Source organism: Calidris pugnax, unplaced genomic scaffold (genome assembly GCF_001431845.1).
Source record: "Calidris pugnax isolate Ruff unplaced genomic scaffold, ASM143184v1 scaffold73, whole genome shotgun sequence".
Classification (NCBI taxonomy): domain Eukaryota; kingdom Metazoa; phylum Chordata; class Aves; order Charadriiformes; family Scolopacidae; genus Calidris; species Calidris pugnax.
In genome coordinates, this window is record NW_015090806.1 from 614,726 (window position 1) to 634,205 (window position 19,480).

At 41.2% G+C, this 19,480-nt stretch overlaps 1 protein-coding gene across 5 annotated transcripts in view; it reads right to left on the reverse strand.

Moving 5' to 3' along the window:
- TFAP2D (transcription factor AP-2 delta (activating enhancer binding protein 2 delta)) overlaps positions 1-19,480 on the reverse strand; it is a 51,670-nt gene that overhangs the window by 26,387 nt on the left and 5,803 nt on the right. For all 5 annotated transcript variants that reach the window (XM_014938305.1, XM_014938304.1, XM_014938306.1 and 2 more), the window contains 2 exons: positions 5,872-6,037; positions 3,042-3,160 (listed from right to left, as the gene is read on the reverse strand). In XM_014938305.1, coding sequence (XP_014793791.1) covers positions 3,042-3,160; positions 5,872-6,037 — 285 coding nt within the window. The remainder of the gene's footprint in view (positions 1-3,041; positions 3,161-5,871; positions 6,038-19,480) is intronic.

Here is a 19,480-nt window from a genome sequence, read left to right on the forward strand (position 1 = left end):
GGGAGAAGTGTGGCATTTGATAGAAGGGTGAAAAAAGTAACCACTGACCTATTTTTCTCAAGAATTTTGTTCCCCAAATGATGAATGCGGTCTATTATAGGTCTAGTAAATTTAATGTTTTAGTTAGGTTTTACAGGAAAACAAATCCTAGATTTTTTGTAAGTGCTTTTTCTGTATTTTGTAAATAATCTGATTGTTTTAAATTCATTCGTGCATGGCTTTTACCTACACCTGCAATAACATTTATGTTATGTCTCTGCCTTATAAGTCACTTGGCCAAACAGATGGGAACATCTCCCCTTTTCTCACATCCTTTTTCTTGCTCCTACTGGGGAGACTTTTGACTCCATTGAGCCAGCAGTTAAGATTAGCCTTGGCAATGCTTGCATTTAATGGAGGAGCCTTTATTGTATTAGCTAAGATGTAGGAATTTTCCTTTTAGAGCTTGGAAGAAAAATGACCTTTCCCTTCATCTAATCTAGGCACTAGAGGGCATCCCTCACCTACAGGTTGCATAAAGCTGTGTCCTGTACTGCTGTGGAAAGCCTTACAATGTCAAGCTCATTCTCCCAGTCTGTCTCTCCTCCCATTGTCCTGATTTATGTGGATGACAATGTAAAGAACAGAACTGATCCATCACACAGTTCCTACTCTGGGCCCCAGAAATTCCTACCAAAGACGTTGAAGATGCAACGCAACCAAAACAAGAATAGCAACAAACACCAACAGCCATTCTGAACCTAAAAGAAGTAAATTTGTAGAAAATAAGAGGCCACAGAATAATTTTCATAAAATCTGGATCCTGACAAGACCATCACAGCCTAGAAATTCAGTGCAGTTCCTCTGGTGAACTTAGCAGTACTTCCCCAAAGTAAAAAGATTTTAGTCTATTTAGGGGAAGAGAAGTCATACCAGAGACTTTCAAGCCAGCTTTGGTCTAATCACCATACAACTAATTTTGTCTTTTATTACCTCAAAGAGATATTCAAGAGGTTGAACACATTCCTGCCTTACAGAAGAATTAAAGGCCTCAATACACTGAAGACTGTGAGGAATTTCAGTAATAATAAACTTAGAAGTACCTAAAGTAATCAAGAGTGACACAATTCTGGTGCTTATCAGAAGTCCACACAGTCCAGAATAAGACTAAGACTAAAAAATCGTTATGTCAATTGGTATATTGACATCACACAGAAAAAAACCAATACTGTTTTCTTCATGTTTTCTTTCCCTCTGAAAGGCAGAATAAGTCTGTGTCTTTCCATTTCCGCCTCCCCCAACAGCAGAAGCCACTGAGGGATGGGTTTCCTTGCAGAAACCGTGCTACAAATTAGTGCCACTTGGAAATAAGATCTGCATATACAAAGAGAGGACAGCTTATACCACAAAGAGTTTAATGAGCACTTCCAGGTTTGACCGAGGATTGGTTACATAGAATATGAACTACATTTTTTTTTTCTGTTGGAATGTTAATGCACATGGTGGTGCCTTGTCCCAAAAATTCCAGTATACAAAATTCATTATTAACATGCCTAGGCTAACAGGTCTCTGTCAAAGTGAGCTCAATCTCCTCAGTATATATCTTTAGGATTTACATTAAGGCAGTCCAAGAACAAAAGCAACACCATAGGCTTGGTAATAGGTTTGCTATTGGCTTTGACTAAAAGGCAGGGGGAAAGCACAGCTCCATCCCTGGGGAAAAAAGAATCTAATTCTGACTTAGAATAAAGGTACTTTGCCGTCAAACCCAGGTCAGCAGTTGATAGAGGGCTTCCTCATTTTCAGTCCCTTCTAATGAATGAGTAGCTGGCCACATAGATCTGTTTATGCTTTCCTGCTAAGACCCAACAGGCGTGAAGGATCGTGAGGGTAGAAACAATCCTTACTCCTCTAAACTGGGGGAGAAAACTTTATTTTCAAAGACTGTAACCCCATTATGTCTTTCTCTTTACTACAAGCATGTATGACATGAACACACCTGTATTTCAGAGCAGCCCCATTGTAGTTGTACGCTCAGTGGCCCCTGAGAACTTTAGTCCCTCCTCTTAGACCATGAAAAACATCCATTGTTGTAGATTCAGCACTAGTTCTCCATCCTTTGAGATATTAAAAACCTGACTAGACAACGTCCTGAGTAACCTCTTCTAATTGACCTTGCTTTGAGCGGGAGGGTTGGACTAGAAGATCACCAGAGGCCCCTTCCAGCCTCAACCTTTCTGTAATTCTGTGATTCTGTGGTAAAACGTGCTGAGACCTCAGCCTACTTGCCTAGATCTGTATGGACCTTTCAGGTTATGATCCTGGAAGGTGTTGACCTTTAGGATGAGCTAAGTGCTCTCAACATCAAGGAGGAGGGATCTGAAATTCCCAGAGCTGCTACTCGCAGCCAGACAACAAACCCACTACTTAGTGGTTTCACCCAGAATAGAAGTGATTCAGGTACAAGTTTCTTCCCTTTGCCTGAGGGGTTTGAACCTGCATCTCCCAGCTGAAGATTTGAAGAGCCCGGCAGTATTTGGTGAATGATATTTAAACAACAAATAAAGGCCAAGAAAGTATCTCCTGGGCCTGACTAGAGTTTATCTGAAAACAGATTTCATTCATTTATGTGTGTGGGGAAAAGTCTTGTCTAAATATTATGTCTTCTTATGGGAAAAATAAATCACATTTTTGGATCAGCTCCAGGAAATTCACAAGTTAAAAAAAAAAAAAGGAGGATAAATAAACCTACTTATAGAGTTGGTGTAAGACATTCATCTCTCTCACAAGAACACTTGGATCATTGATTTGTAAGTCAGATCCCAGCACAGAAGGCACAGATCAATATTGAGGAAACTGCAGGAACAAACCACTTGCAGGGAACCAAGACATGTCAGAGTGAACTTCCATTTTGCCACTCGTTCTGTCTGGCTTTAGGCAAGTCAGTTCTCCTCTTTGTACAAAATGCAGGTTATGATATTTAACATTGTGGCTGGAAAGTGTTGTATACAAGGAAACATTTTCATTTTGTTTATATTATATTGTAATATTACAAACCCTACCTTCTACCAAGGAAGTCAAGAGTGTGACATTTGCTGCTTTTCTTCTTCCTGCAGGCAAATTCAGTCCCAGTCTGTCTAATTTTTCTCGCAAGCAGCGTCCTCCATTCTTGGATTTTGCTCTGTCATGAGACAACAGTAGGAAAGAGAAACTTGTCTTTATTCTGTACTTTTTTCCCCATGTTAATGTAAGTCAAGAAATTGTACACACCTTATTGATAAATGTGTGAGGTAATACCTGCACTAATTACATCAATGGAAAATCTTTCAGAGCTGTACTCTTAACGTCCTGGTCACACTGTATGAGTGTTTCACGTTGGTCCTTTGACAAAATTTGACATTTTAATGCCTACCACAGGGACATCAGAGTTTCAGACAGCTTTCCACCTAGTGGAACCCATGGTCCTGATTTGGGCATAGAGCCTGGTATTGCAATGATTGAATATAGATATTGACAGTTTGGTCACTTATATCTGATTTAGCCACCCCAGGCTTCCAAGGCACCTCTACAACGATATTAAACAGAGGTCTAGAATGAGGGGGATTTACCCATCTCTCACACCTGACAATAAAAGGAAGCGAGATGGCTACTCAAATGTAGATGTCTATGTGGAACCCAGCTCCAGCTATCCCTGTATAATTTATGTGGAGACCTGGGTACTTAGAAACGTAGTCTATGAAGCCCAATACTTACAAGGAAGAAAGATAATGCAATAGGAAATGCTGATGTTAAAATCTCAGCCATAATTGGTTATCTATGCCCCTATCTCAAATGCCTACCTCACTTGGTTTTCACAAAATGGTTCCTGGTGCATCCCACACCAGCTTTTCTGCAGTACCTCAGTGTTTGAAGTATTTGAGACAGATCCACTTATGCAGCAGATGTAGGTTCAATTTTTTGCTCAGCCTGAGGGAATTTAAACCTGTGTCTTTTAGACAAATGCAGCAGCCAGCAGGCAGCGAATAATGAATGATAAAATGCTTAGACATTGAATAGAAAAGTGACTGGAACCCAGATCTCTTCCACAGCAAATGAATGACCTAGTCATTAGATAATAGAGTCATCACTACAGTTACACCTTTACTTCTGTCCAATAAATATTTTATTAGCCCCAAATGAGATTGAGGGGCCCTTGGCTTAGAATAACCAGTCACTGAGTATTAAGCATGCCTAAGTAGATGTTTTGAGGTGCAGGTTCAAGTTCCTTCAGGCCGAGGAAGGAACCAAACTTGGAATACCACCATTTGGATGGTCACTTCTGTGTATTAAGAGCTATCACAACTTTGACCATGTTATATGTCAGGAAACATCTTCTGAGAACACTAAATTCTGAAGAAAACCTAGCTGCAGAAATACCTCGGTGGTGGCTGCTGACAGGATGCAAAACCAATGCTGGCAGTTCTTGGGCAAGCCATGAATGAGATTTGGTTTTGCTACATCTCTGCTGGTCAACTACAGAATGTTTGGGTCTGTTCCTTAGTTGTGACACCTACAGGTATAGCCTGAACAAATCTATTCATTTACACTCTCTGCTTCATAAAACAGAATTAGCACATCCATATTGCTGGCTGGGACTAGACCATGGCTTTTCATAAATTCTGAACCATGGCCAGGGTTGATTTGGAGTAGTGATATTTGGTCTGGGTCAAAAACTTATGGGGATCATTCTAGCATTTTAACCAAGAGAGAAATGAGTCCCCATGTTCAGGCTGATGCCTTTGCATTCTTACTAGTTTGTACCTGTATTGATGAAGTTTGCAGAACAAGTATTTAATGTTAAATATTTCTATGACTCTTAGCTGAAGGCCTCTCCAAGGTGAAGTAGCAACAGAGGAGAAGTTTTGTGGATGTAGGTTTTGGATTTCAAAATTGTGCCTCGAAACAATTTTGTGATCTATAGTCCTTACTCTGTGAGACAGCTCGAGACAGCTCTTGGACTACTACGTATCTTAGAATATCGCAGGCTGGTTAAAATGACTTTCAGTATAAGTATGAGGATCAGTGTGGCCTTCAGTGACAGCACTGAAATAGCCCATGACTTTCCAGCTAGTTTTGATCAAAGGGCATTCAAGTAGCTTATGCCATCTAAGTTGACACCTCAGGGACATTGCGACTTACATATGCCTGGCTGAATTACAGTTGCCTCCTTGTTTTCCACTTGCAATGTGAGACACAGTCTGCCACTTTCCTCCTCTCTGCTACTGCTCCCTGCAGGTGTCTGCTCTGGTCAGTGAAGGGTCAGATGCAAAATTGTACCTAATTACTTACTTCTCCTCCAGTATCAGAATGAGAAAATGAAACCCAGCATATTCTGTTAAGTCTATCTTTTCTGTGCTCAAAATGCATGCAAGGGATAATGGGAGAAAAAGGCATCCTTACACCCCCATGGTTTAGGTTTTTGATGAGTAAGGACTGTAACTACACTTGGTAAAACAATCTACTTCAAAATAGTTTCTGGACGAGAAATCAGATTTGCAGCGCTGGTGAAATTTTCCACACACTGAGGGTCTATATTTTTTTTCATTCAAGTAAGACAAAGTGACAGCTATCCATCTCTACTTTGGGGAGGGGGAAGGGAGAGGGGGGGGTTAAAAAAGAAATCCGTTCACTGAGAAATCCAAGCTTTCTGTGAAAAATGTCAACACAATCTCCATTTTTCTCATTTATCGAAAATTTCCCTAGAAACCGTGCTGGCTCTCAATCCATCTCCTGTTTTCTCAAACCATGACCACTTGTCCAAGAGGGCAAAGAGAACAAAATCTATTTGTAGAAAAATAAAATTCCAGAAATTACAGCACTGTTTGGGACTTGTTATTCTCACCTTCAACTTACCTTCTCAAAATACCTCCTAAGAGGGAAGCGTTGAGACATTCTGGTGGTGAAAGACGCCTCTTCACCTCTGCAATGGTCACTTTGTATTTTGAAGTGGAGCTGAGTAGAGATAAGCGACCGGGAACAGAGCAGAACAGGTCGGTGGGGTTAACAACACAGGTGCCACCTACAAACCAAAAGACATGTTAGAGAGGGGGGAACATTATATTCCATGCATGCAAATTCAAGCATGAAGAACAATTCTGTTCTTTTCTTGTGGTTGGTTTTGTTTGTTTGTTTGTTTGTTTGTTTTAAGAGGAATGTATGGTTGTTTTTTTAAACATTGCATTGAGAAAGATGAATGAATTGAAATGTCATTCTGGGAAAAGTGCATTATTAGATCTCATAAGCTTTACAGTCAAAGTAGATAATTATAGCTACTTGATATCACTTGATTTCTTGCTCAGTAAAAATTACATAATATTATTGAAAGACTCTCATATCTAGTATCATTAACAACATAAGACTGAAACAGATTCAGGTATCACTCATTATTTTAAAAAAATGTAATTGGTGAAAAATTTAGGATGTAAGTTCTAATGAGAAATCTTCATTTTAACTCTCATAGCAGTGCTTAGGATTACAAAGATGCAACAGCACTACAGGTTTGCAGTGATTTGCAGCCAGAACGGATTTACACACCTTTGAACTCTCATATACTCCTTCTAAAGTTAGGTCAATTCCTCAGCTGATATTAATGATTGAAATCTATTGAGCTACATCAGTTTATCTCAGGTTAGTTCTGGAATTGTTTATTTCTTGAAAGTGGCAATTACATGGCCTGGATCTAAAACTGCTGCATGATCACCAAATCTTTCAATGAAGATTGTGATCAATAACTCCTGAGGCAAAATCAAGCTTTTAACTTAATGTGTGAGAGAGCAAGAGAGAGAAAACTTTCTCTGCAACTGATCCAAGGGGATAGAAAAACTCTTAGGTGTAAAAAAAAAAATACTAAAAAAATATTAAGGAGTAATATATTTTATCACCAAGTGCAAAACACTTTTCACTTTTCTTTGGCTTGACTTCTCCAACCTGACTACAATAAAAAATTCTGTGGCAGAAATAAATCTTACCACTGCATGCACAATTCTTCCCTAGGGGAAAGATGATAAAAAAGAATGAGCTGCATATGACAGTGATATAAAATATCATATAATTCAGTGCACTACTAGAAGGAGTTCAGATGGTTTCTGTGAGGATGACAATATAAAGACCTTCTTACAGCAGGATGAATCTGTGCTCATCATTCATGTTAAAAGGAAAGATACTGTATTTTTTAAACTGCCATGATAATTTCTTTTTTCCTGTGAACACCCTAATCTTCTTCCACTGCAAGAGCTCACTTTATCAGGCTTAAAAAATTTAGTTTGTAATCTAAATTCTGTAATGTGAGTAGAATAGAATAGAATAGAATAAAATAGAATAGAATAGAATAGAATAGAATAGAAATAGGGGGGAAAAAAGAGCTTACTTTAGACAAGATCTTAGCACATTTACTTTAGGGGGAAAAAAAGAGCTCACTTTAGACAAGATCTTAGCACATTTACTTTATCGTTTTCCACATGTAATCCCTCTAAAAATTAAGGTGACTATGCATGTTCCCATTTTAGCAGAGACAGAATAATATAACTGAAGGCAGACTTAAATTAAAGGCAGACTATTGCTTACTTACATAAGGCAAACAGAATTTCTTTCCAAAAATTTCAGCTCTTGAAGGTATATTTAAACATTTGTGCTGACAGCAAAACCAGAAAAGGACATCTCTTGGTATAAATCCCAGATGGGTGAGATCCTGACTCAGTACAGCAGGATGCTTTACAACTTCTCTAATTATGCTACAGGACAGCTATTAGTGTCCACCTCTCAGACAGAATATAGAGACAAATCATGCATCACCAAACATATAGACACATTGAGGGCACTTAAACACATTTTTGCTACAACTCAGGAGCTTGTACACTCAAATATAGAAATCCGGCACTACATGTCTGAAACGTTTTTGGTTTTTTCTTGTTTTGGTGTTTGGTTTTTTTTTTTTTTTAATTGTATCTGAAGCAGGGCTGCACAGAAACCTATAAATATTTTCAATTAACATTTTCAAACTTCTGGTCTGTCAGGTACATTTGTGAAGAGTGTTAACACTGAGTAGATTTGTTTGTTTGGCATCTCCTGCCACACAATACATATACGCACGTGTATATATATACAGGTTATATTATTTTCTTTAGAACTGGCCAATTTAGAAGAGGTCTATCTCAAAAATGTTTGGTAAATGCACTAAAGGAATGCATGGGATTATTTCCATGGAGAAAGCATTACATCCACTGGGAATTTCCCAATTACAACACACTGCAGGACCTCAGGATAGGGTTGTTTTAAAAGGCAGTGACTTGGATCATTGTAACGGAAGGTCAGATTGCCTTCAAAACATCCACCGGCTTCAGCACCAGGCTCCCCTGGTGCTCATGGCTATGGACTATGCAATGTTCCGACCCTCATGGTCCCCCCTCCCATGAAGCCAGATGTTTGAAAGCATCATGAAAAACTGCGTCCTGCCCTGTCCATCTGCGAAAGAAGGAAAGAAGGAAAGAAGGAAAGAGAGAGAGAGAGAAAGGAAGGAAGGAAGGAAGGAAGGAAGGAAGGAAGGAAGGAAGGAAGGAAAAGCAAAGCTTTCAGGTACAGAACCCTTCTTCAGGACATCTGTTTTATCCAACTTTACTCAATTGCTCCTTTCTTCATGACAGAGTTTTACCCTCTGATCTGCCATCTTCATCTTGATTTCAAAAAAAGTGATTACTTGAGAGGAAAAAGATGGGTGACACAATTTGTGCTGTATACACGCCACATTTGGGTGAAAGACCCAGGGCCCAATACTACCATATACCGGTGGTATTAGACTCGCCTAACCTGCTGAATCACCTCAGGATATCGTATATAACTTGATCTAGTTGAAGATTTCCCTGCTCATGGCAGATCCTGACTCAGTACAGCAGGATGCTTTACAACTTCTCTAATTATGCTACAGGACAGCTATTAGTGTCCACCTCTCAGACAGAATATAGAGACAAATCACGCATCACCAAACATATAGACACATTGAGGGCACTTAAACACATTTTTGCTACAACTCAGGAGCTTGTACACTCAAATATAGAAATCCGGCACTACATGTCTGAAACGTTTTTGGTTTTTTCTTGTTTTGGTGTTTGGTTTTTTTTTTTTTTTAATTGTATCTGAAGCAGGGCTGCACAGAAACCTATAAATATTTTCAATTAACATTTTCAAACTTCTGGTCTGTCAGGTACATTTGTGAAGAGTGTTAACACTGAGTAGATTTGTTTGTTTGGCATCTCCTGCCACACAATACATATACGCACGTGTATATATATACGTGTCAAGAAAACAGTAGCAATGTGTACATATTTATTTACTTCAATAAGTCTGTAAATTTTATAATGAGGGAGACTGCACTGAAATGGGTGTCATATTAAAGTTTATATTCTTGCCAGGTTAAGCCAGTATGTGCACCATTTATGCCAGATAAATAATTGTTCCTTTAATCCAAAAACCTGTTACCCTGCAGCTGCTCCTACCCTAACCAGAATTTATTGGAACATTTCTCACTACTATTTAGTAGAAGGTTGTTTACAGTCTAAAATGTTTAAAAATATAATGCCTATGCAATATGTTCTTAAGCAAAGCAATAGTAGGTAAGCCAGGTATGGATTAAAAGTAAAAGAAAACAAGTCTAACTCATTTGCTTTCCAGAAACGTGGAAAACAAGTTTCAAATTACAAGAAGGTAAAATATGTTGTGTATAATTATTTCACTATATTAATTATTCATTGATGCAGCAACAGAGAGCGGTGTGGGGCTTTCTAGGCGAAGCTATGTCTTTGTCACAAACTGTGTGCAGTTTTGAAGGCACGGATCTCCTACCATAAATACCACCTTGGAGAGGAGGTGGATGAAGTCCTGGCCTTTACACCAGGTGGCAAATAAAAACAGGCTCGACAATAAACAAAAGGAGGGCTGCTGGAAAGAGAAAGGAAAGGATAAGTGAAACCACACTGGAAGATGAGGGGTTAGTTTTCTTGCCAAATGCACACACTTTAATGTATTCCTTCCCCCATATTCTTATCATGCATTAGAGTGGACAAATTATTTTGTGAAGAAGGGGGTAGAGGACAAGGTGTGTTTTAAGTTGCACTAAATAACAACGGCCACAACCAGCTTTTCTTTCCTGTCAGCACAATGCCACTGTAGGTGCTGATGGAAAAGCCAGTCCTTCTTCAACTGTTGAACTGGTCTTGTCATAACAAGATATTTGAGAGGTGGGATGTTAACAGACACCAGCGGAAGAAGCAGAAGAAAATGCCCTCAAAAATAGAATGGAAACAATCCCTTTCATGAGTCTAGCAGTTCAACCTAGAGATCTCTGTTCCTCTTAGCAGCTTTTCCTTCCTTTAGAAATCTTTACAGACTAGCTTTTGCTGTCAGGGTACTTAAGACCCCATCAGCTCATCAGATGAAGAGCTCCACACATAGCCATGGCAAAGTAATATGCCCACCAGTTTACATAAAGAAGAGAAAACTGTGGCCATTGATCTTTGCTACCCACACCATTTGTCGTTCTGCAAGGGTAGGAAAAAGAAAGTGAGAGCAGACAGAAGGTGGGATAACTGGTAGAATCATCCAGCAGATTGCCTCAGCAATTTTGTGCTCCAAGTACCACGTGAAATGGGCCTGTGAATGTTAAAAAGACTCTTTTTAGGACAACTGTTTATTCCCACAGGGAAGTGATTATGTGGTCTGCTCTGACATCATCTGTTGCCATAAGATACTGTGTTACAAGTGACTGTAAATGGTGCTAGTTGTGCTCTTACAGCCACAGAGGTCTAAAGATACAAGCAAGACAAAATTTAGATGTAGGAGGAATATATTTTATATTTTAGCTGATAGATTTGGGAAAAAAGAGAGAAAGAGAGAAGAGAAGAGAAGAGAAGAGAAGAGAAGAGAAGAGAAGAGAAGAGAAGAGAAGAGAAGAGAAGAGAAGAGAAGAGAAGAGAAGAGAAAAGTATTATTTTCTTTAGAACTGGCCAATTTAGAAGAGGTCTATCTCAAAAATGTTTGGTAAATGCACTAAAGGAATGCATGGGATTATTTCCATGGAGAAAGCATTACATCCACTGGGAATTTCCCAATTACAACACACTGCAGGACCTCAGGATAGGGTTGTTTTAAAAGGCAGTGACTTGGATCATTGTAACGGAAGGTCAGATTGCCTTCAAAACATCCACCGGCTTCAGCACCAGGCTCCCCTGGTGCTCATGGCTATGGACTATGCAATGTTCCGACCCTCATGGTCCCCCCTCCCATGAAGCCAGATGTTTGAAAGCATCATGAAAAACTGCGTCCTGCCCTGTCCATCTGCGAAAGAAGGAAAGAAGGAAAGAAGGAAAGAGAGAGAGAGAGAAAGGAAGGAAGGAAGGAAGGAAGGAAGGAAGGAAGGAAGGAAGGAAGGAAAAGCAAAGCTTTCAGGTACAGAACCCTTCTTCAGGACATCTGTTTTATCCAACTTTACTCAATTGCTCCTTTCTTCATGACAGAGTTTTACCCTCTGATCTGCCATCTTCATCTTGATTTCAAAAAAAGTGATTACTTGAGAGGAAAAAGATGGGTGACACAATTTGTGCTGTATACACGCCACATTTGGGTGAAAGACCCAGGGCCCAATACTACCATATACCGGTGGTATTAGACTCGCCTAACCTGCTGAATCACCTCAGGATATCGTATATAACTTGATCTAGTTGAAGATTTCCCTGCTCATGGCAGGGGGGTTGACCAGATGACATGTAAAGGTCCCTTCCAACCCAAACTATTCTATGATTATGTTCTATTCCATGGTTATTGTCACGTGGATAAAAAAGTCTACATTCATTTTTGCTAGCTTGCTTTTGGGGCCCGATGCTTTTCCCTCTATCTGACTGCTTCATGCTCAGCACAACATACTCCTTTGTACGAACTGCGCTTTTGCTTTGTTTCCCAAGCTTAGGATGAACAAAAGTCAGGCTATGTCATGCTGCAAAAGGTAGTCACAGCAAACATCGGGAGAGTATTTTCCCTTCCTTATTCCTGTCTCCCCATGAAATAGCACAAGTCAATACAAAATGCCAACACAAGCTGATGACGGGGTGTGTAGATGACAGCAGGGAGAACAACAGAGCCATACTCTTAACTCAACAGTCTTGTCAACACAATGAAAATCCCAATAACATATGAGGCAAAAAGAGCTTGGTCTGTTTTGATTGTAGGTTTACCGTTGTATAGATGAAGAGGACAATAGGGTGGCTGGAGTGTGATGATTTATTCTGATTTAGTTATGTGCTTGGGCATCTGCTGAAATGCAAGTCTCCCTGACACCCTCCGAGTTAAGTATTTCTGCATCTTTTCATTGACAAAATCCATACTCTAACGTATTTTATACTTCTCATCAGTAATGCTATTGCTTTATTATGAATGAGAGAGAGAGGTACCAGTTGATGTCAGTGAATGATTTTTGCACTTTATATACAAACATTATTTTAAATGTGTCTATAATTTTGTATAGATACACACATCCCTACACTCTGCAAGGTCAATTCTTATTTGTTAATCATAGCAGCTGCAATACGATGGGTTTTTTATATTCATTCAAGAAGAGGTAGTCCCTTTCTCCAAGATATTCACCCATAAATATCATGCAGTTATGGAAGGAAACATAATATACTGGTGGCAATCACACAGAAGTACTGTGACAACAGTGCAGAAATGCTGTTTATTTTGTTTTTCAGGATATACACGTTTGTGTGCTTGTGTACATTATTAAGTATAAGCATGTGTGAGTGCCTACAGATTAATCTAATATAAAATATTAATAACATGCTATGCCTTTTATTAGTCTATTATTTATATCTACAGGTGCTGCTAGTAGGACTCTCCAGCTTGTAGTCTATTTTCTGCTCTGTTTTGAAATTCTGGCAAGTTTACAGTGTGTTACAAAATGAAGATATGAAAATCTACCTCTCCTCAGCCCTTTTTTTGCCCCCTAGAAAGTAGCAAATCTAAGCAAGCGGCTAAATGCTAAAATGTTCTCCAACTTATCCTCACATCACCCAGCAATTAATCTCAGGAACTAAATATTCAAAATTCTAAAACTCATCTACATTTGTAAGAAAAATAGTAAGTACTGCTTCTTTTCCCAGTTATTCTTTTGGTTTCACTTAAGTATTGTAGACTTTGCATCATGTAAATAGTCATTTAAACCAGCTCATCCCATGAACATAAACAATTCTGAGATAATGTCCCTCACTACAACATTCGTGCTAAGAAAACAAAGACATGCCTGCATGCACAAAACAGGTTTTTTTTTTAAAATATAAACTAGAAGATTCAGTAGGACTGAGGGGCTGGTCAGCAGTTTTTAAGACCGGCCTCTAAGCTACGCACTGTTTTCAAGGCTCTTAAGAGCATTAAGAGTTTTAAGTTTAGACAATATTAAAAAAAATAGACTGGGAACAGCAAGGTATTAAGGTGGAAAACTGAATATTGTAAATAAGGGATATTGTTCTAGGAACTGAATAACTGAATTGTATCAAAATGCAAGGGACTGTTAAATCTCAGACACCCAGGACTAACCCTCCGTCAGCGAGATGTATCAGTACTGATACAGGAGCACTCTGACAGCTCCTGGGGTGAAGGATGGGACCCAAACCGGAGCCAAAAGAAGAGATACGTGCTCCATTCCTCTTTCCTATGCACAATGAGAACTCATCAGCCCTTTTCAACAATGCCTCTCCAGGCCCTTCTTGGGCAGCAGTTTGGGAAAACAACTGGACAGTGTGGATGAGCCTGTGGGACTGCGGGAGGAAGGCATGGGCAGGCTGTGTGGGGTGTGTGTGTGAGGGTGTGGTAGGGTTTGAAGCTCTGCCCGTGGTGTCCCACGACTCTCCATGGGGCAGAGGGAGTGATGTTGGAGCGAGGAGACCGTGGTCCCCACCGGAGGGACTGGTAGGTTGTGTGCGTGTGTTATTATGTGTCCAGGTGTGTTGTACTTTTATACCCTTTATTCCCTGTCTGTGTGCTGAGTTTGTGGGATGCTGAGGACCACTTGGAGTGGTGTACACCCTGTATGTGTACGGCTCCAAAATCTTTGCTGAGGCCAGGCCAAGCCGAGGTTGTGGAGATCACAACAGCCCACAGCTCGGAACGGAGAAGGCAGACAGAAAACACGTAATACACAACCTTTACCCCAGCAGAAAAGGTGAGGAGCACAGACCCCCAAAGCATGCGAGATCCCTACCCAGGGGCTTTCCTTCACCCTTTTGTCCACAGCCAGAAAAGTCCCCTTAAATCAAGCCAACAAACAAAAACCCACAGAAAAATCCGAATAAACACCCAAACTCCTCAAACCCCAATTCACATCTCTTCCTTAAAGTTCTCCCAAAGGTCTTGCTGGTGCCAGGAGCTAAGGGAGAGGACTCTGCTCCCTTCCTGGACCGGCAGAGAGCTCGGTGCCTGGGCAGAGCCTGCTTTAACCGGTTGCTCAACCCATTCCGTCCCCTTCCCCAGCCCGAAACTCCCGGGAAGCTGAAAGTCGCCGACCGATTTGGCTTTAGTCGGCTGGAGATTATCTCAGCTGGAGCCGCGAGAGCCATTAATTAAGCCAGCTATTTAGGATTTTAATGCGATTTAAATTAGCCCTTGGAATAAAAAAAAAAAAAAAATTTCAAGGCTCTTAAGAGCATTAAGAGTTTTAAGTTTAGACAATATTAAAAAAAATAGACTGGGAACAGCAAGGTATTAAGGTGGAAAACTGAATATTGTAAATAAGGGATATTGTTCTAGGAACTGAATAACTGAATTGTATCAAAATGCAAGGGACTGTTAAATCTCAGACACCCAGGACTAGCCCTCCGTCAGCGAGATGTATCAATATTGATACAGGAGCACTCTGACAGCTCCTGGGGTGAAGGATGGGACCCAAACCGGAGCCAAAAGAAGAGATACGTGCTCCATTCCTCTTTCCTATGCACAATCCATGAGAAATTATCAACACTTTTCAACAGTGCCTCTCCGGGCCCTTTTGGGCAGCAGTTTGGGAAAACAACTGGACAGTGTGGATGAGCCTGTGGGACTGTGGGAGGAAGGCATGGGCAGGCTGTGTGGGTTGTGTGTGTGAGGGTGTGGTAGGGTTTGAAGCTCTGCCCGTGGTGTCCCACGACTCTCCATGGGGCAGAGGGAGTGATGTTGGAGCGAGGAGACCGTGGTCCCCACCGGAGGGACTGGTAGGTTGTGTGCGTGTGTTATTATGTGTCCAGGTGTGTTGTACTTTTATACCCTTTATTCCCTGTCTGTGTGCTGAGTTTGTGGGATGCTGAGGACCACTTGGAGTGGTGTACACCCTGTATGTGTACGGCTCCAAAATCTTTGCTGAGGCCAGGCCAAGCCGAGGTTGTGGAGATCACAACAGCCCACAGCTCGGAACGGAGAAGGCAGACAGAAAACACGTAATACACAACCTTTACCCCAGCAGAAAAGGTGAGGAGCACAGACCCCCAAAGCATGCGAGATCCCTACCCAGGGGCTTTCCTTCACCCTTTTGTCCACAGCCAGAAAAGTCCCCTTAAATCAAGCCAACAAACAAAAACCCACAGAAAAATCCGAATAAACACCCAAACTCCTCAAACCCCAATTCACATCTCTTCCTTAAAGTTCTCCCAAAGGTCTTGCTGGTGCCAGGAGCTAAGGGAGAGGACTCTGCTCCCTTCCTGGACCGGCAGAGAGCTCGGTGCCTGGGCAGAGCCCGCTTTAACCGGTTGCTCAACCCATTCCGTCCCTTTCCCCAGCCCGAAACTCCCGGGAAGCTGAAAGTCGCCGACCGATTTGGCTTTAGTCGGCTGGAGATTATCTCAGCTGGAGCCGCGAGAGCCATTAATTAAGCCAGCTATTTAGGATTTTAATGCGATTTAAATTAGCCCTTGGAATAAAAAAAAAAAAAAAAAAAGTGACAGTGCATTAGGAGCTGAACACAATGATGGGCTATTACAAGAGTCCCGAGGCTCTTGTAAGGTTCAGAAGAGCCGGGAAAAAAGGAAGGAAGAGGACAACAAAGGGAAGACAAGGAGGGGACCTGCCCTGCCCGCGGCTGGGCGCGGGGACCTCCGCACCGAGACCACCTTCACCGCCCGGAGCTGCCGGGGCTCTCTGTCCCCATCCCTGCCTTCCCCTGGGGTGGGACACAGCAGAGTTGGGGGGCAGAGGGTGCAGGGGAAAGTAAGGTGAAGAAGGATGTCCCCTCTGCCCATTCCTGCATCCCGGGATGCCTGGGTAAGACAACGAGGGGGTGGTAAGACCCCAGCACCCTATTTTTTTTTCCCCTTTCATCTGCACCCAAAATAGCGGGGGAGAAGATTCTCCTGTGGAGAAGTGCAAAACCCTCAGCCCCTGCCTTCATCCACCTCCTCCAGCCTCTTGCCCAACGTCTCGCCCTTAATGACTGAGTCATTAGGCGGGTAGTTTGGAGTGTCAAAAATTAGAATTAGGAGGGGGAAGGGGATCAAGGCTCAGCGAGCCCTTTCAAATGAGAGGCGATACCACGACTAAGTACATAAAAGGCAGAGGCGAGAAGGGGAGCGTCTTTCCCCGGATTTTATTGGCAGATTTTTATGGTGACTGATGCTGGAGCTTTTAAGAAGAAGGCGGTTTTTCCTTCTTTCTTTCTTTCTTCTTCTTTTTCTTCCTTTTTTTTTTTTTTTTTAATAAGATCTGAGAGTTGTTCCTAGCCAGGCACTAATGCATTCGGATGTCAGTCACCTCTAAGCGATTTGACAAACTCAAGATCTCTTAAAACGTGCAGAGTTCAGATCATATTAATTCCCCAAAAATGTTTTGATTCAAAGTAGTTTGTATTTTATGTTGCCAAGGGCAATCGAAAAAGAGCTATTGCCGATAGGTTGGCCCTTCTCTCTTCATGGCCCAGAGGCGATAGCAGTATTTAAGCTTCTGAAATTAGCCTGGGGCAGGAACGATGGATGATCACAAAGCGAAACAAGAGCTTTTTTTGGAGTTTGCCATCTCGATTTCATAAAACGATGCAGGCCAAATGTCACCGTGTTGTCTTTTTAATCCAAATATATGGAGGTGAGGACACCAAGCCTGCGTACGCTTCATGTCCAAGGGATGGGGAAGGGATGGGTGTGGGATGGGGCTTGGAGGGCATTTAAAAAAAGAACAAAACAGACAAACACCCCCACCAAAAAAAAAAAAAAAAAAGAAAGAGAGAGAAAATTTAAAAAGGAGGAGAGAAGGAGAGGGAGGGAAAAAAGAGAGAGAGAAAAATCAAACAGGAATCAGCTTATTCTGCTTTTAAAATGGTAACCTAGAGAGGAATTAAAAGGGAATGGGGATGTAATAAAAGCCTGAGACGATTAATAGGAAAGTATAAGAGGGGAGGGATTTTTTTAATGATTAAAAAACACAGACGACTCCTGTAAATAGAAGCTTCATTTCTTCAAGTGATTTCTTTTGAAACGAGCGATCTGAATATTCAACTTTAAGGCAAAGCTCCACTCTGTATGTACAACATTAATATGATCTCTGCAGAATTTGGTACTCAGAAATATTAACATATCAAAGCCGCTGCCTGAGGCTAGAGAAGCTATCGATACACGAGCAGTAGGAAAAGTAAAGATTATTGGTTCTGATGGTTAGAGCAGGGAAGCTCCGGGCTAAATCCTGCACACCATTAACTGAAAGTGATAGCATGGGGATCTCTGCCCTGGAATCGGTGGCAAATATTTTCTCTAGCTAGTAATTAGCTCGCCAGCACCTAAGCCTTGCAAAAATCTTTTACTTTCCGAGCCTCATTAAAAGCAAACACCAAATCACTGCACTAAACAATCTAGAAGGCAGCTGATATGTGCGATGGCAGCCATAGATGGAAGCAGGGAAGAACCATATTTGTGATGTTTGTCATTCCGATCAGCACTAATACCAGGACTGCAAAACGTGGCACTTCTTAGAGATCGCTTTTTTTTGGAGAGGACTAGACAATAGTGTGTTCCTCTGGCAAAGTATATGGGAAGTTTTCTCTCTCTCCTTCTTTCTTTCTTTCTTTCTTTCTTTCTTTCTTTCTTTCTTTCTTTCTTTCTTTCTTTCTTTCTTTCTTTCTTTCTTTCTTTCTTTCTTTCTTTCTTTCTTTCTTTCTTTCTTTCTTTCTTTCTTTCTTTCTTTCTTTCTTTCTTTCTTTCTTTCTTTCTTTCTTTCTTTCTTTCTTTCTTTCTTTCTTTCTTTCTTTCTTTCTTTCTTTCTTTCTTTCTTTCTTTCTTTCTTTCTTTCTTTCTTTCTTTCTTTCTTTCTTTCTTTCTTTCTTTCTTTCTTTCTTTCTTTCTTTCTTTCTTTCTTTCTTTCTTTCTTTCTTTCTTTCTTTCTTTCTTTCTTTCTTCTTTCTCTCTTTCTCTCTTTCTCTCTTTCCCTCTTTCTTTCCCTCTTCCCCTCTTTCTTTCCCTCTTTCTTTCTTTCATTCTTTCTGCCTTTCTGCTTTCTGTCTTTCTCTGTGTGCATCTTTCTCCCTCCCTTTATTTCTCCTTCCTTCCTTCCTTCCTTCCTTCCTTCCTTCCTTCCTTCCTTCCTTCCTTCCTTCCTGGTATTGCATCTAAAACACTCAAAAGCAACCTTTTAAAAAATATATGTATGTATTAGTGACAAAAATAAAATAAAAAGTCTGACACGAGATGTTTAAAATATTAGGGAAGCCACTCTCGAGTTAATATATTCTTATTGATGTATTACTAGAAAAGAAGTGTGATTTATTTATATGGGATACTGTATAGCGCTTAGGCACAGGATGTTTTGATTACTGCTAACACCTATCGCTTTTTTTGAAGTCGGACAAAATATTTATTATGTATTTTTAATATACATTTGAAACTTATACTCTCCCCTTTGATATCTTCCCTGAATATGCCAAGAGATAGAGAGCAGTGCACTAGTAGTTCAGCACTTAGATCAGGGTAGAGAAAACCTTGCATTTTCATGCAGGATTTCCTTTACTATCAATCTTTAAATCCTTGAATAATTTCATCGCTTTAAAGAGAGAGAGAGAAGAGGGAGAGGGAGGAAGAGAGAGACTTGACTACAATCACCCGCACAGGTAATTGGAACCTCCTTACCAGGAGCTGGAGAGCTGAATAAAGTGGAGTTGAGCAGAGCTGAGATTTGAGCCTCCCTTCAGCTGGGAAATAAGACCCGCAGCCACGTTCTACGGGCACAACCCCCCTCTCGGCTCCCTCTCCCCACCCCAAAATCCCAACCGATGGGGACCTTGCCTTTTTCTCCTTGGGTTAACCACCTCCTCTCCCCCCCTCTCTCTCGGGGGAGGGGGGTCAACTCTGGGATCAAACCCGAAGGAACCATCCCTCTTCTTGGGGAGAATCCCAACCCTTGGAGATCCCTGGGACGAGGATCGGGGCCGGAAAGGAGCTGTCCCTTCAGCACCACCGCCCCCGGCCGCCGGCCCGGCCCC